Below are 16833 nucleotides of genomic sequence, written 5' to 3'. Positions count from 1 at the left end.
GTGGACTTGATCCGTATCTTAATTAACCTATGCTGATTTCACTTTTACCCAGCCAAATAAGGAGATGCCTGGCTGTGTGGCTTTCTTCCAAAGCCTCTGAATCTGCCCCCAGAGTATTTCTTTTTAAAGAAGGAAGATATATGCTAAGAATGAAGCAGAAATTCTGAAGCTGTTGCCAGTTCTATTTTCCCAAATAAGCTTGGTCTCTAACACGATGGGGCAAACTTTTCACACACAAGCACAGAACAGCTGCCCAGCGAAAGCAAAGGACAGCTGGAAAGTGTCAGTGTGGGTTCTCTATTACGAGACTAACTTTGTTTGCAGAATGGAAAACAGTAGTGAATCCTCAGAGCCCAAATGGAAGGCAGATTCACATGCACGGCAAACTCAAAGCACGTGAGCTGCCCTTACATGGCAAGTTCTGGGTGTTCCCTTTTCCCCATATCTGAATATCACATAAGATGGTACTTAAACACACACACACACACACCCCTGTGCAACACAATGCTATGAAGAGCTCTCATTTCCTTGTTGATACTGCCGTTCACAGTGCAGATTTACGAATAGACCTCATCAAAAATGCTAACTCAGTGAAGATCCAACCTATCTTTTACACAAAAGAGGGAGAGCAAGGAGAAAGCAACAGCATGCAGATATCATGTCTTCATTAGCGGAGGAGGGAATAAACACTTTGATTTTGCTTTATTTATTTTGTTTATATCCCACCTTTCCTCCAAGAAATTTAGGGCAATGTGCATGATTTCATCCCAGCCCCTCCATTTTATCCCCATAATAATCCTGAGAAATAATTTAAGCTGAGAGTAATTTTCCCAAGGTGAGTTTAAAAGCCGAGTACTGTACAGATTTCAACCCAGGTTTGCTCGAGAATTATCCCAACACTTCCAGGAATCTGGCTTATGCTGGTACACATAGCTCAGTACACTGATACACCTAGCTCAGCTCCTAAACATGTAAACTTCTCTCCAGGGTTCCAAACAGGTGAGCTTGCCAGCCCTACCTGAAGACTGAACCTGGATCATCTGCATGCAAAGCATCTCCTCTAACACAAGTCCTTCCTCAAATACAACACACTGGCATGCCTCTGGCAACTCTTCTTTCACTTTTAGCAGAATCAGCTGGGTTTTCCTAGACAGGCTAGCTTTGGCAGGAGTGACACACACAACAAAAACAGGTTGAAGGGTATCGGCTGGCCTTGCTGCTTATCAAACTCAGTTCTAAAGAGGAATTCTGGTGCTTTCAGCACTAGATCACAAGCCAGAGACTGCTGCGAAGAGATAAATGATGCACAGTGAAGCGACAAAATCTTCTCCTGCCATCCCCCAACAGCAGACCCAAAAGGGGCTTGACGAAACCCAAAAGGATGCATGTGGAGGTGGGGATGAGAACTCCCAGAAAGAGCCACAAGTCCTTGGTGGGGACACAAAACTATTTATTGCACTGTGCTCTTTTAAAACTTTGCTAGCAAGTGTTCTGAAACTAGCAGGCTTCAGCTGGAAGCTGCCACTCTCTTCATAAAAATATGTTCCCTTCACACTTCCTAAACATTGGACAACCTCTAGTGGTTTCCATGTGAACAGCAGCATGCTCTTACCACTTTGGGAGAGCACTGTCAAAAGCAGAGAGAGATTGTCAGGTTTGCCTGCTTTAGCCCCACATCAGCCAACATGGGATGAGAACATCATATCACCTAGATTAAGTGCTTGATGTATGTAGCAACAGCAAGTCAGTCCCTTAAAGGGGGGGGGCACGCTTGGCCACTCCCATGTTTAGCATGCTAAGGAATATGCTGTATTTGGACGTCTAGAAATGTCAAAGTATATTCCACAATGCCCAGATTGTGCAGGAGGCCTCCTCAAACACACACAGGAGGCTTCAGGGACTAACTGTGTTGTCTGGCCTTATTGTATTTATTCAATTATAACAGGTGGTAGAAACTGTGAAAGGAGCCTAACAAAGCTAACCTAAAGCGGAGTGATTTGCAATCACCTGGAGGATGTTATGTCTTGGTGCCTTGATTTAGATGCATAGAAATAAGCAGGTGGGCCAGGTCATGAAAACTGCACAAAAATGTATGCAGGACTGCCTACAGTGCCATTTTGAAAGTCTATGTGGGGAAGGACTAAGGACCTTCCATTGCTTGGTAAAATTTACCTTTTCCTGTTGCATAAACACACCATTTCCCAAGAAACTACCCACACTAAATTCAGGAATTTGTCTCCTAACAGGCTCCAGATATATGACAAACAGGAGAATACATTTTGATGTATGCTTTCCCAAATAATTTTCTTGAACATAAATCTCAATGTGCCAGGTAACTTTGGCAAAGCCCTAAATTTTATTTGCTCGTTTGAAGTGTCCCATTCCAACAAAGCACAGAATGGCAGTTGTCACAACTTGTTGCAGTCAGTCAATCACCGCCTTTTAATCTCCTGTAGCAAATATGTTTCCACTACTACCTTTTTGCTTGATGTTTTCTTAATGGCCCATTACCCTCACCAAATACCCTGAGGGTATATTCCTCTACTACGTAGTAGCCACTACAACCTGGTCCTAAAGCTGGTTCCTGCCTAGCTTTCTTCAGGGCTCTCCATAACCCTGGAACCACATTGGTATTTATTTTTGAATGGAAAGGCAATATATAAATCATCATCATTGCCATCAACATTGTTTTTAAAGAAAGGTAGTTCTATAACAGGGGTCAGCAAACTTTTTTCAGCAGGGGGCTGGTCTACTATCCCTCAGACCTTGTGGAAAGCCGGACTATATTTTGAAAATAAATAAATAAAAATGAATGAATTCCTATGCCCCACAAATAACCCAGAGATGCATTTTAAATAAAAGGGCACATTCTACGCATGTAAAAACACACCGATTCCTAGACTGTCTGCAGGCCGGATTTAGAAGGCGACTGGGTTGGATCCAGCCCCCGGGCCTTAGTTTGCCTACCCATGGTCTATAAACTGCAGATGGAAGGGAATCTTAGAAAAGGCACTTCAATGTCACCCACAAAAGGGGATGCCTCTTCAGAGAAGGCCCTCCTACAACATATGCATGCACAATCTTAAACACAAAGTTATGCCCATTTCCTTTTCAGAACTGTTGTTTGAGTCACATGCCTACTGGTATTTAAATTGTTTCAGTCACATGCATATTTAAATTGAATCAAAACCTATTTGACTAGTTGGCTATCATTTGTTTGTTTCAGTGGCAGACCTCCCTTTCAAGTATCTCACCCACCTTTCCATACACTCCTGAATTCAGATTTGTCACAATCCCCAGTCACTTCTGAACACCGACTCTGGACAAGTGCATACCAAAGTCTCCCAGTGAGGGTGGGATACAATATACCAAATGAGGCACAACTTCCAAAGATTAAATAGGATAAACAGATGCTGGCTTTGAATACTGCCTCCGTGTACCTGCATCTATATTTACATGTAAAAAAAAACCACCCAAACCCTCCTGAGACATTAAAGATTCAATTTCAGCCTCCAAATTAAAATTGCTCCCCATTTCTACAAAAGAGAAGGAAATTAACAGCACAATCCTATGTGTATCTACTCAGACGTAAGTCCAGCTGAGTTCAAACAAACCTTACCTAAGGCTGCAGTCTTAAACACACCCACTAGAGGAAAAGTCCCACTGAAAACAGTTGGCTTGCTTCTGAGTAAACTTGCATAGGATTGCACTATAAATTTGTAGCAGAATTTAAGGATGCTGACTGTTAATTTCCCCCTGCTGCAGAAACTGCTTCTCATGTCAGGGAAAAAAATGTAGCAATGCAGAATTCCATAGCCTGAGCCAGAGTGGTGCTGGCTGAGGCTAATGAGAGTTATAGTCCAAAACACCTTGAGGGTACCAGGTTGAAGAAGGCTGTTTGTAATGCAGAAGTTGCAGTGTGCCTTTCGCCATTGGGAAGACGACACTGATGTCAAGGTAAAAAAAGGGTGGGAGGTGGGGAGAGAGCGAGAGCTGGGAACAAGCTGAACATTCATCCATGGTTTGTAAATCACTAAACGGAGCACTAAAGATACCTGTGCCCTCGGATGTCAGACTGGTCACACACTCCGCCGAGGGCGATTCGGTGGAACTCTCGGCCCAAAGTCTTCGCCACGGATCTTCCCACACTAGTTTTTCCAACCCCAGGAGGTCCCACAAAGCAAAGGATCGGGCCCTTCAAGTTGTTCTTAAGCTGCCTGACTGCCAAATACTCCAACACCCTCTTCTTCAACTTCTCCATAGCGTAATGGTCATTGTCCAGAAGAATCCTGGCTGCACGGATATCCAGGCGATCTGTTGACCAAACGTTAATTGTGTTTAAAGGCCAAGCTTAAGCACCTCTGCTGGTCAAATAGCCACAATAATGTATAACCCTAGTAACACCACCAATATTCCCTCCCTTTGCATTTTTCAAACCATTTGTAGTAGTCATAGTGTACGGAAGCACAGAAGGCTCCCTTTACCTTTTGTACTTTTGCTCCATGGCAGTTCCACCATCAGTTCCAAGTAATTTCTGGTTAAGGCATATTCTGGCATTGACTGAGGCATTTTCTTTAATCTAGAAGGACAGATAAAACGCAAAAGTGCAACTTAAGCATATTTGTTCCTAAAGATGTGCGCCCACATCACTCCGGTATTTTAAAACCCTAGCAAGTAATCTGCACATGCTAAGCTTCACTTCCAACTGTGTTGCGCATGTTTAACTGCTTTTAAAGTCACAGTTACAGGGTTCATCCCCTGATTCTACATCCCCAACACTTTGTGTTCCCATGATTTTGCCTCTTCTCTCGAGTATAATTGATCAGCCATATGTGTGGTTCCCTCCAGATGATTTGGACTACAACATCTGTAAACCATGAACACTGGGCCACACTGGCTGGCGTGGATGGAAACCAGTGTCTGAAACAGCTGCAGGGCACTGGCTTCGGAAGGCTGGATTATGAAGTATTAAAATGTGGTATTCAAGAATACAGAAAACATGAGAAGTCAAGTAATTGCTTCAAAGATTTTAAACCAGATTTTAAAATCAGATTTTAAAACGTTACAAACTTAGAGCTTCAGAATCTAAATAAACTACCTACCTCTTTACCTCTTTTACACACACTTTTAGAGCCTGCTCAGGCATACTGGAGGTTCGGATTTTCTTTTCAAGGATAACAATATCATTGTGGTCTTCATCCTCCTCCTCATCTTCAGCAGCGCCTGGAAAGTGGGTGATCCTTCGAATGGGACGTATCGCTACAACCTACAAAGTTTGAAAGGCTCAACGATAGCAGGAACTTTCTCTGTTTGAGCTTGCGGCTACTGCATTAAGCAACCAGTTACCCAATTCATTCATTCATTCACTTTATTAAAAGATTTCTATACCACTTTTCGTTCACAAAAATAAATATTAAAACGGTCCACACAATAATAAAATAAAACAAAAACCATCATTGGGGAAATCAGTAAAAATCATAATAATGACCTGCTAAAAACTAACTGCTAAAATTGTTGCTATTTAAGGATGTTTTAACTGCTGGCTTAGTGATCTGAAAAAAAATCATATGGCTTTATATTCAGGTGTATGTAACCCACCCTGGGACCAGCTGATAAATGCAGATGGAAAATTAATAAATACTTCATAAAATACATTTAACAATGCTTTTGTCCTTATCACCTACTCTAACATTATGTCAGCCTCCATACAAAAGCCTTAAAACACATTATTTAATTATAATAACTAAGAGATTACCCTTTTGTCATCATCCTGTTTGGATTTTCTAGTTTTCTGAAGCAGTTTCAAGCCTTCAATCTGCCTAACAAGCAAGGGTATGGTCATCTTGAACCGTTCCTCCAACCCAACAGCATCTAAAATCTAACAGAAAGGCACAACAAATTATTAGGTGTTTTTCCTCACGTACTACAGTTTCCAGACTCTCTCCCACAAAATACATTTGCTCTATTTGAAATGTGTCTCTGCCGCTGTATGGAAAAATCAACAGGCGGTGAGCTTCAAGGAACGTATCTGAATGCTCGTTAAGGATGTTCTCTTGGGATAAAGGAGCAAGGAAGCCATGTTGTAATACAGAGATGCTGAACTGAAAACCTGTCCTGTCTGCTGATTCTGTTTTTTTAATCTCATGTGTATCTCTCTTGAGTTTAGCCACTGTGTGTCTGCCTAGTGCAGGGCTGGGGGACCTGTGTAGGGTTGCCAGACTCAATAGAGGACAGGACTTCTGTGCCTTTAATTGCCCTGCTCTCTTTTGAGTCTGGAAACCTTGAAGAGAAACCAGCAGACCCTTTTTAAAATTTCCAAGCAAAGGGTCTGCTTGTTTCTCTTTAAGGTTTCCAGACTCAAAAGAGAGCAGGGCAATTAAAGGCACAGAAGTCCTGTCCTCTATTGAGTCTGGCAAGCCTAGACCTGTGGCTCTCCAGAGGTTGCTGGACTCCTCTCATAATCCCTTCCTATTGGCTATACTGGCTGGGGTTGATGGAGTTACTAGTCCAGAGACATCTGGAGGCCCACAGGTTCCCTTCCCCCCAAAGGAATGTGCTATACCAGGGGTCCCCAGACTTACCGCGCAGTGGGCCGGTGCCCGCCGCGCCGACCGCGCGGCGGGCCGGAGGGCAGGGGAGTGCGCGCGCAGCGGGGCGGAGGGCGGGGGAGTGCGCACCCGTGCGCATGCGCACACGCACACGGTCGGGAAAAAATCACCGAAAATCGCTTGTGCGCATGCGTATGGGCCTCCCCCGGCCCGGAAGTGCATCGGAAATGGCATCTTCTGGGTCGGGAGAGGCCCATACGCATGCGCACAAAGGATGTTCGGCAATTTTTTGCTGATTTTTAAGATCGTCGCCGCGCCGCGCGCTGTAAGAGCGGGTGGCGGCAGCGGGCGTCGCGGGCCGGATTGAGAGGCCGATTGGGCCGCATCCGGCCCGGGGGCCGTAGTTTGGGGACCCCTGTGCTATACTTCATGTACTGAACAAATCCACTTTTATTTCTTTATAAACAATGTATTGCTTAACTCCAATCGTCTCTAAATGGTTTACAGCACAAGAATAAAAATCAGTTAAAACTGTAGGATCACACTACAATTTAAAATTTCTGCGGGAATAAGAAAAAAAAACATTCAATAGGCATTGGAAGTTCAGTATGGAGGGAGCCTGTCTGGCCTCAGCCTGGATTTCCATAGAATTGGGCCCATAATACTATGGAGAGGGAGTGTTTGCCAAAGACATAAGATTAGAACGGATGTTCCATGTCAAAATGTATGAGAACAGTGTGGTTTTCAGGATGTAGGCGTATACCACTTTATCACCAAAGCTACACACTGTGATGGTTTATACATTTTTATTTATTTATGGCAAAGGGCTCAAGGCATTTATTTCTGTGCCAGCATACTCTTGCTTCATCCTTTTGATAGATGGAACACTTGGAAATTGAGCAGAGTTGGCTAGAACAGGAGACAATTTTTTCTTTGTTCAGTCTGTGCAAAGGCAGCACACCCTACCTGAAGCTTCTCCTGGTTGCTGGTGCGGATGATGGAGGTTAATATATCTGGTAAAGCTTCCCTAGGCAGGTTGTCTAACAGGCGCCTCAGTTTAGACACTGCAGGGATTGACATATCCAGCATCTCAACCAGCTTCGTCATAGAAAGAAAGAAAGAAACGTTTAGTGAATTTTCAGAACAGATATCATTTTGGAGACGCTGCACAAACCTATACCATTACACAGCTCAGCAAGGAATCTGTCTGAAACTTTCTCAATTGCAGTGGTTTAAAAAACCATCTGTCTTCAGGCAAATTCTACCTGAACAAAGGAGGATGATTGGCATCAAGAAGTCTGTCAGCACTGCTGACTCAAGAAGAGCTTGAGGGGCTTTTTCTGCTGTACAATTTGACTGTCTTTCTGATGCAATTATCCTCAGGAGTTCATTCGCTTTGCGTAACATGCACATCTATTACTCAGGGCAAGCAGTAGCTTGCAGCAAGCCCTGCAGCCCTGCCAGCATGAACCACATCTTAAAACCATGTATGGAAGCACTCAGCTTATGTGCTCCTTTGCCGAGTCCAAAAGGATCAGCAAAACAAAGAGACACAAGCCTCTGTTGCTGATTACCAGGTAGGCAAGACCTTAGGTGTTCAAAAGGATTCCCAGCACTGGAAAAACAAGAACTTTAACAGCATGAGGGATGAGGTAAGTCATCACATACCACACAAGGAATCAGTTGTACTGAATTTTCCTATCACTTCTTAAACTGCCACCACATGAGTCCCTCTTCCTGTTAAGGGCTTTTTTTGTAGAGAACTTTGCAAAAGCAAAAAATGGTGCTTGTTGGGCCCACTAGAGATTTCTGAAGTGGTGGTTTTGAATATCATCAAAAGCAGGCATCCCCAAACTGTGGCCCTCCAGATGTTTTGGCCTACAACTTCCATGATCCCTAGCTAACAGGACCAGTGGTCGGGGAAGATGGGAATTGTAGTCCAAAACATCTGGAGGGCCGAAGTTTGGGGATGCCTGATCAAAAGCATAATTAACAAGGAGTTACTGCCCCTGCTTATTCTACTCATCAACTCAGCCTACGCCCTACGCCCTTCGTCCATCCCCAACAGCTGACCAAGCACCCTCTTTCTATACCTCACCCACTGCCACCCAGCTAACCCAAAGTCTCTCCCCTCTTGTCACAGTTGGTGTGGTCACCTACTGTCAGCCTCATAAACATGATGACACCTTACATTTTTATGTGTATAGGAAGAAATCCAACTATAGTTGGAGAGTAGACACATAATGAATCTCTCTTTTACAGCTTCAGAGCACTGGTTCACCTAGACAAATACTATTCATTCTGTTTTTTTTTTAAACATACTTTTTATTAATTTTACAAAATACAAAAAAACAAAAAAACGGTACATACTTAAACCCCTTTTCCACCTCCTTCCTACCCACCCACATGGGTCCTCCCCTGCCACAGAAGTATCCCATGTTTGTGAACAGTCAGAAATGGTCCATTTTATGCTTGGATTTCTGTCCTCCTCCCCCTCCCCTGACCCCAAAGCCCCCCCCTGCCACCAGGGAGCTCCAGCAAACCAGGGCAGTACGCAGGAGGACATCCATCCAACCATCTATTGTTATACCAAAAAAAGAGAAAAATAGAAATAGGAAAAAAAGGGGAAAAAGAAAGGGCGAAGAAAAAAAAGAAAAAGAAAAAAAACAATACAAAACAGAAAAATTTTTCTTGCATTCATAGTTGAAAAACCATATTTTATGGGCTTCCCCTCCCCCCCTTCCCCGGTTTTCATCCCTTTTTTATCATCTGCAACAGTTTCTTACTTTATAAAAATACACCTTTGTATCTTATACAACTTATAAATCAATTGTTAACATTTTCATCTAATATTCAAATCACTGAAAATTCAAACTCCCATTTTCTCTTCCCGTGCCTAATTTTTTTTTCTCCCTCTATAAGCCTCCATATTTTCACATTTTCCAAAATCCATTCACTTTTAAAACTATAACTATTCTCAATTTAACCTTACATCCCCGATTACCGGCTCCACCCCCCCCAATCCAGCAAATTCCAAAATCAGCAGACCAGTTATAAACCTGTTAATCCATCCTTATAATCACAACATCACTTTCCCTTCACCCCACCCCCTGTTTACAGTCTCTTGCCATCCAGGTCACCATACAGGACCCCTGAATTTCTTCTCTTCTCTGCATATTTTTTCCTTCTTCCCTGTGGGCGTTCTGGAGTTCCAATAATACCAATCGTGCCCCCCTCAAAGACAGGGCACTCCATCCAACTTTTTGTAGAGTAGAGTCATCATTTTTTTCATGGTGTGTTTCATTTTGTGTTGAATCATCACAGTCCTCATCTTCATCTTTTCCTTCCCCATCATTGTCATTCTCACATTGCTCTTTTTCAGTGTCAAAAGCTTCATCTCCTAGAAAATCATATTCCGCCATCACCTCCTGAAATTTCTGCTGTAACTCCTGTCGTCGTGTCTCCTCTTGACATAACTCTATTCTTGTTTCCCACATTAAGGTCAAAACAGACCGCTGGAACTCAGGGGAACACTTTTTTGTTGACATATTTCAGTCCTGCCAAGGTCAAAACTTATCACGTGGGGTGGAATATGATCACAGTTTATTTTCTCGACTCCATTTTAACAAGCTGGCTGCATTCTTCAAGTCTTGTTAACAATAAAGTTCGAACTCACATTTCACAAGCACTTAAGCCAAAAAAGAAATTCCACAAAGTCCAGAAATACAAAGTGAAGTAAAAATTGACTTATAAATCCTGATCAACTCACTGAATTGCCTAGGCTGCCGGCTCCCGAGGGAAAGAAAGGTTTTTCTTAGGCTTTACCTCATTGCTGCAGGGCAGTCATAAACCACAGTCTCTCTCCCCTTTTCACCCTGCATCAAAGGGGATATTCTCTTTGATGCCTTTGAGGGATCCTTTTGAATTACAAATCTTCTGTTTATGGCTTCGGGTTTCTATTTACTGTCTCTTTGTTGCCGTGGGGGGGGGTGGCTTCCTCTTTTCTCCCCTCTCTCCCAGACCAAATTGTTTTATAATCCAAATCGTGAGGTTACTTACAGTCTTTTCCAATCGTTTTATTTTCGGAAGAATCCAGCGCTCTCCGCCTTCGGCTTGAAGCTTCTCCCTGCTAGAATAACGTTGCCGCTCAAAATGGCCCCCGCGACTTCTACCCTCCTCGCTCCGGAGCTCTTATTAGAGCTAACCGAAGAGTTGGGGAGTCCGGATTGGGTCTGTGCCGAGCAAATTGCCCTCGGGACGCCCTTCCCGAGGTTCTAAGGGGCGCAGCGTTGCTCTCGCTGCCCTCCCCACTCCTAGCAGAGACGGGCCGTCTCGGAGACGAGACGAAACCCCGCCGATCGACGCTGGCGCTGAATCCGGAAGCCAAATACTATTCATTCTGGCTGGCAGCAGCTCTCATGGATCTCCTGCTTAGTTCTGTCCTTGCTGCATGAGGCTGAAATGCTGTTAACTAGAGATACCGGGGCCCCAATGCATGTGGTCCACCAGTGAACTACAAGTCCTTCCTCTATCATCAGACAGGCAGGGTACAAATAATAAAATTGTTGCTGCTGTTTATTAAATTTCTATACCACCCTTACACCAAATATCACAGGGTGGTTCACAACATAAAAATAGAAAATGAGAACATAATACGTACAAAGTTTTTATCTTGCCCTCCCTCCCTAAGGAACCCAGGGCGACAAACACACAAATTATGAAACAACTGAAAATCTAAAAGCAATTCCGGTACAGATGCAGACTGGGAAGCGACTCTACCTAAAAGACGAGTTGGAAGAGTAAGGTCTTCAGCAGGAGCCAAAAAACATCAGAGACAGCATCTGTCTAATATTTAACAGGAGGGAATTCCAAAGGGTAGGCACAGATTGTGAAAAATGGACCTTTTGATAACATGGTATCTGCAAGAGGCTCTCTACTGCAGAGTAGAGTAATTGATTGGGTATATAAGGGGGTGAGACAATCCTTCAGCTATCTACATTCAACACCCACGGCCATTTGCTCAACAGCCACTATAGATCAGCATTTCCTACTTCCAAACGCCTAACCTGCACTGCATATTTATAGAATTGCTCCGACAGCTCTCCCAGTTCCTCCTCGGATGTAGGCTTGTTGGTGAACTGTTCCAGCCGATCCAGCTGTTCCACATCAGCAACAGGGTAAGGCTTCTCCTTCACCAGCTGCAAAATCTGGAACCTGCAGAGGCCCGTTATCAGCAAAGTGTAATGTGGCTTTGGCCAGTTGCTGCCAACCACCTGGACTGCCAGTGCTGCCGTGCCGATCCTGGAAGCATTAAGAGGATGAGTTACTTGCTGTGACACAACAGGAAGAGTGTGCTTTGATTGGAGCAATATAGCTCCATCTCACGATTTTGTTGTTATATTGCCATTGTTTTTTTTTTAAAAAAACTATTGTTTTAGCCACTTCATTGTTTGCCACACTGGGATTCTTTGGCAGGACAGAAGACATTTGATAAACAAAGAAAGCAGTATTATTGACTATAAGTGCAGCAAATATTCATTTTTTAAAAATTGAGTCATTAGACCAAGGAGTGCAACACTACCTACCACCTTCTCTTCCCTTATTGTCACTTTTCTTGTGTCATGGGAATGTCCAGACCCTCGTGCCTAAAATCCTGAAGAGCTGCTGCCAGTCCGTGTAGACAATGACTGTGATATATCATTGTTCTACGTGTAACAAAATGCAGCAGAATTATCCGCATGTATTAGGGTAGTGTCTTTGATTGTAAAAGTCAAAGTCAGCCCAGTGATTGAACCAGAGCTGGTGAAAGAGCACAGTAGAGCACATGATTTGCACGCAAAAGATTCAGGTTCAATCCCTGGAGTCTCCCAGTAGGGTTGGGAAAGTCCCTGTGTTTGAAGCCCTGGAGAGCCACTGCCAGTCAGTGTAGGCAACACTAACCTAGATGGCCCATGATTTGGTTCAGTACAAAGCAGCTTCCTCTGTTCCTCTTTGAACCAGCTTTGCACACCAGGTTCAATCCTTGGCATCTCTAGGATCGGCTATACAGGCATTCCCAAACTCGGCCCTCCAGCCGTTTTGGGACTACAATTCCCATCATCCCTGACCACTGGTCCTGTTGTGGTAGTGGCCCTTTGGCTTACAACACTGTTAGCTAGGGATGATGGGAGTTGTAGTCCCAAAACAGCTAGAGGGCCAAGTTTGGGGATGCATGGGCTATGAAATACCCCCTGTTGGAACCCTGGAGAACTGCTGCCAGTCAGTGTAGGCAATACAGAGCTAGATGGGGACAGATAAGCCTGACTCTGTCCAAGGCAGCTTCCTAGGCATGCTCCTATCGTGGCTCAGGGTGGGCAGCTAACAAGGCAAGTGCATGGACGGACGACTCAACATATAATAATAATAATAATAATAATAATAATAATTTATATATTTATTTATTTATTACTTATACCCCGCCCATATGGCTGGGTTTCCCCAGCCACAGGAGAAATAGCTGTGGCAAAGGAGGGGAGGGCAGTCGGAAGGAAGAGGGCGCGGTTGCCATGGCGAGGAAGACCAGGCCCTTAACAGGCAGGGAGAAACAGTTCCCATGGTGACAGGGAGGGTGGGCAGCTACTCTGGTCTCTGGGAGGGTGGGCAGCTACTATGACAACAATAGGAGAGGAAGGTAGCCATGGCGACAGAGGGTGGGGGGGGGGTAAGAGGCTCCCGGCGGTTGCCATGGCGACGGGATGGGTGGGCGGGGCTCCGACCTGTGTAGCGGGGGCAGCGCGTCGAGGTCGCTGGGCGGGTCGCTGGTGTCGGGGATAACGCCGATGATGGTGCTCTTGAGCGACGTGCCCTTCAGCAGCCGACTCCGCACCAGCTGCATGTTCCGCGGCGAGTCCACGCTAGCGCGCATGGTGGAGCCCGGCAGCAGCACCGCCTCCGGAGTCAGCAGCAGCGGCAGCCGGCTCGGGATCTGGATGGCGCTGCCGCCCGACGACGGGGACGACGCCATGGCGAAGCGCTCGGCTCAGCTGGGGCAAAGGCCGCGCGTCAAGCATTTTACAGGCCGCGCTACGGCGGCCGGCGAGGGCCAAGCGCGCCCGCTACTGCCCTCTGCAGGCTGCAGGGAGCGCTGCGCTGCGCCGTTTGTCCCCCGCGCTATGAGAACTAGTTAATCAAAGGAAGCGAATGAAGCGAATAAAAACGGTTAATTGGGGATAAAAATATTCAGCTTAATAGAACCACCTGGCAGTGGATACATAATTTGAAAGTTTCCTAAAAAAACCCCACAAAGCTTTGGTCTACAATGCTTTTTTAAAAAGCCGTTATTATTAATTGTTTTGTCTTGATCCTGAACACACTTAGGAGATAAAAAAAAACATTTGAGACTTGCATCTGCGTAAATTTGCATGGGATGAGAATGCTTAATCTCACTCAATTTAAGTAACAGTAAAAACTCAAACCTCCACGTGTATTAACTAAAAACTTTGCAGCTAAGTTTGATTTTCTAGGAATCTTACCAGAAGAAGGCTAGATCAATGGAGACAAATATTCCTTGCCTTTATCACATGGCAGCTGTCATGAGACCTGCATAGGAAAACTTACTCGTGGATTGTGCCCCTTATTGATTAAGAGGACATGCTTACCAACTGACCGGGGTGGTTGGGATGGCCTGGCCTGATCCTCCACCTTTAAAAGAGTGGCTTGATGTGGAAAAATAAGTTTTGTCACACCGAGAAAGGTGATCACTAGCTAATGTGTGCTGATCAAATTGCTGTTAAAGGAGCAAGAGCCAATTAAAAAGTTAGCAACCCTAGAGAAAGAGATATTTTAATTCACTAGCACTAAAATGTATTGAGCCAGTCCAGAACAACATAGAAATATTCATCACATAGACCCAGCTATAGTATTTCCTACCTGGACATTATTTCTGTCTAGGAAATTTGTCTTGTGTTCACCATTTATATGTTGGAAAGGACTTATTTCAGGCAGCTTATTCTGCAGTTGAAAGCTCTAGAAATATTTGTTCCACTTCGAATACTTAGGTTGTCATCCACTCTGTTGCTGTGTCTACTACAACCACAAGATGTCAGGACAGCACACAAAATTCAATTTCTGGATTTGGTGTTGTAAATAAACTATATTTTGTGAATATATCGTTTACAGCAGCCTTCATATATATATTTACAGAATAAAACATTTCCTTTGCCTAAAAACCCCTCAGATATTTAAAATATATATAGAAAATAAAGCACTGATTGGAAACAAAATAAATTGTGCACAGGTGCATTTGAGCTAGCTGAAATCCTTGAGTCTTAAGGGCTGCTTTGAAGCTGCTATGTCACTGGAAATTTGCCATTCCCCTCTCGGATCATCTACATTCTGAAATGTGTGAAATTATGTTTGGCAAGTCATTTAGTCAGTTTATCTCTCTTGCATTAATGATAGCAAAGTGGCACATCCCAGATTGATAGGTGCTTGTGAATCAAAAAAGCTTTGTAGCCTCACTTCTTGTGAAAAGCCTCTTGGCCTCCTCTGTTCACCTTTTTAAATAAGGACAGTAATGATGAAATGTTGCAAGCTTTGGGAGATTTTATCACAGCTTTGCTCGTTGTTGTGCTTTTGGTGTGAAGTGATGCAATCGACTAATGCCATTCAGCACTTGAAAATTGCATCTGTTTATCGTCTGGAGGGGTAACCTTGTTTCTCAATGGAAGCGAAAACTTCTCTCCCCACCCCCCTCGACCCCACATTGCTTATAACAAGAATGTCTCAAAATGACTGTAACTGACCAATATGAAGGACTCTATGACTTGAAAAGAGATGCTGAATGTACTTTTGTTACCTATGGAAAATATTTTAATAAAAAATAATTTAAAAATGAAGAGTTTTGTGGCACCTTAAAGACTAACATATTTGTTATTCCTGGGATGGGGAACCTCAGGTCGGGGGGGGGGCAGGTCTTTCCAACTAGTCCTTGGAACTGTCCCCAGACTATACACCTCAGCTGTTTTTCACACTCAAAGGGATTATTATTTTTTAACTGTCTAGAATGTGCCCTTGAACCTGATGATACCTTTTGCTTGTCCGGATGCTGAATAGAGGGGGGGGTGTTTAGAAATTAGCCTACTATACAAAGGTATCATTTGCACCCATTGCCTTGCCCACTTTTGCTTCTGGCTCCACCAAATACTAACATGTGGCCCCTGAAAGGCTGCCCTAAAGGAAATGTGGCCCTCAGGCTAAAACAAGTTTTCCCAATTCTGATGTATGTGGACTGCAGTGAACATGAGTTACAGGTGATTTGCAGGTAAAGGAATACATAGGAAGCATCCTGACACCAGTGCCCCATCCATACCCGCAGTTCCCCCCAAACTGGCTTATGAGGAAAAGCAGCAGTCGATGGATTACTCTTTAGTTCTGATCCAACAAATCTCGAAAAGTCAGTTGTTGCTTTGCTACTGTATTTGATAGAATGAAGTCCCATTGGGTATCTTTGTTTATCCTTTACTGAAATGAAAAAAAGAGAGAGCAGTGATTCACTGTATCATTAGTGATGTGATCTGAACCTTTTAAATAAGTAATGGTGTCTGGGGATCTTTGATCAACTGGCGTTATGTCTTGTGTTACTCTGCTGTATTCAATATTAGGTCTTAACAGAGTAGAACCTATAAATCCATTAATTTAAATAGCTCTGTTAATTTCACCGGGTCTACTTTTGAGAACCTGAGCGGCTACAACCCAAAGCCTATAGGTTATACCTCTGCACAGCATGATAATTGTGGTAAATACACTCATTGCAAAATCCTTAACTGGCCACAATGATTGTTCTGTGCCAGATAGTACTTTTTCTTCTCCCAACAAGTTTTATATTTTTTGACTAAGGGATTGTTGCTTGTGGAATGTGCACACTCACTCCCTTTCACCTCTGGTTAGCAGAGTTCTATACAAATGGAACCTGCATCAAGCATTCAGGACTCCAGGCAGCCCTTTCCAGGGGAGAAACCTGGCTTTATTTCACACAGGTCAAAGACCCAGTTTGGCACACCCCATGCACATTTCCATGCACACACAGGCTGGGAGCCTCAATGGTGCAAAACCCCCAGGCTAGCCCCCCCCCCAATAGCTACCACTCTGCCCTTTCCCAGGATACTCCATTCCATAACACACACCTTGCCTGGTTTTCTGTTCCCTGCCCAACAGCATTCTGTGCTCACTGAGCATGCTCATTCTTACTGAAGGGTGGGGTGTCCCCTCTCTATTTTTTTCTTTCTGTTTGCTACCTCTGATTGAT

At 44.1% G+C, this 16833-nt stretch overlaps 1 protein-coding gene across 1 annotated transcript in view; it reads right to left on the bottom strand.

The window, feature by feature from the left end:
- The window catches only part of LONP2 (lon peptidase 2, peroxisomal), a 49139-nt gene extending 35522 nt beyond the window's left edge, over window positions 1-13617 (bottom strand). Inside the window, exons 1-7 of the mRNA XM_035117610.3 lie at window positions 13304-13617; window positions 11615-11849; window positions 7515-7646; window positions 5756-5878; window positions 5103-5266; window positions 4485-4579; window positions 4056-4314 (exon numbers count right to left, since the gene is read on the bottom strand). Coding sequence (XP_034973501.1) covers window positions 4056-4314; window positions 4485-4579; window positions 5103-5266; window positions 5756-5878; window positions 7515-7646; window positions 11615-11849; window positions 13304-13551 — 1256 coding nt within the window. The 5' untranslated portion in view covers window positions 13552-13617. The remainder of the gene's footprint in view (window positions 1-4055; window positions 4315-4484; window positions 4580-5102; window positions 5267-5755; window positions 5879-7514; window positions 7647-11614; window positions 11850-13303) is intronic.
- Between the last annotated feature and the right edge of the window lie 3216 nt (window positions 13618-16833).

Source organism: Zootoca vivipara, chromosome 6 (genome assembly GCF_965207765.1).
Source record: "Zootoca vivipara chromosome 6, rZooViv2.hap1.1, whole genome shotgun sequence".
Classification (NCBI taxonomy): Eukaryota; Metazoa; Chordata; class Lepidosauria; order Squamata; family Lacertidae; genus Zootoca; species Zootoca vivipara.
This window is presented reverse-complemented; position numbering and strand designations above follow the sequence as displayed.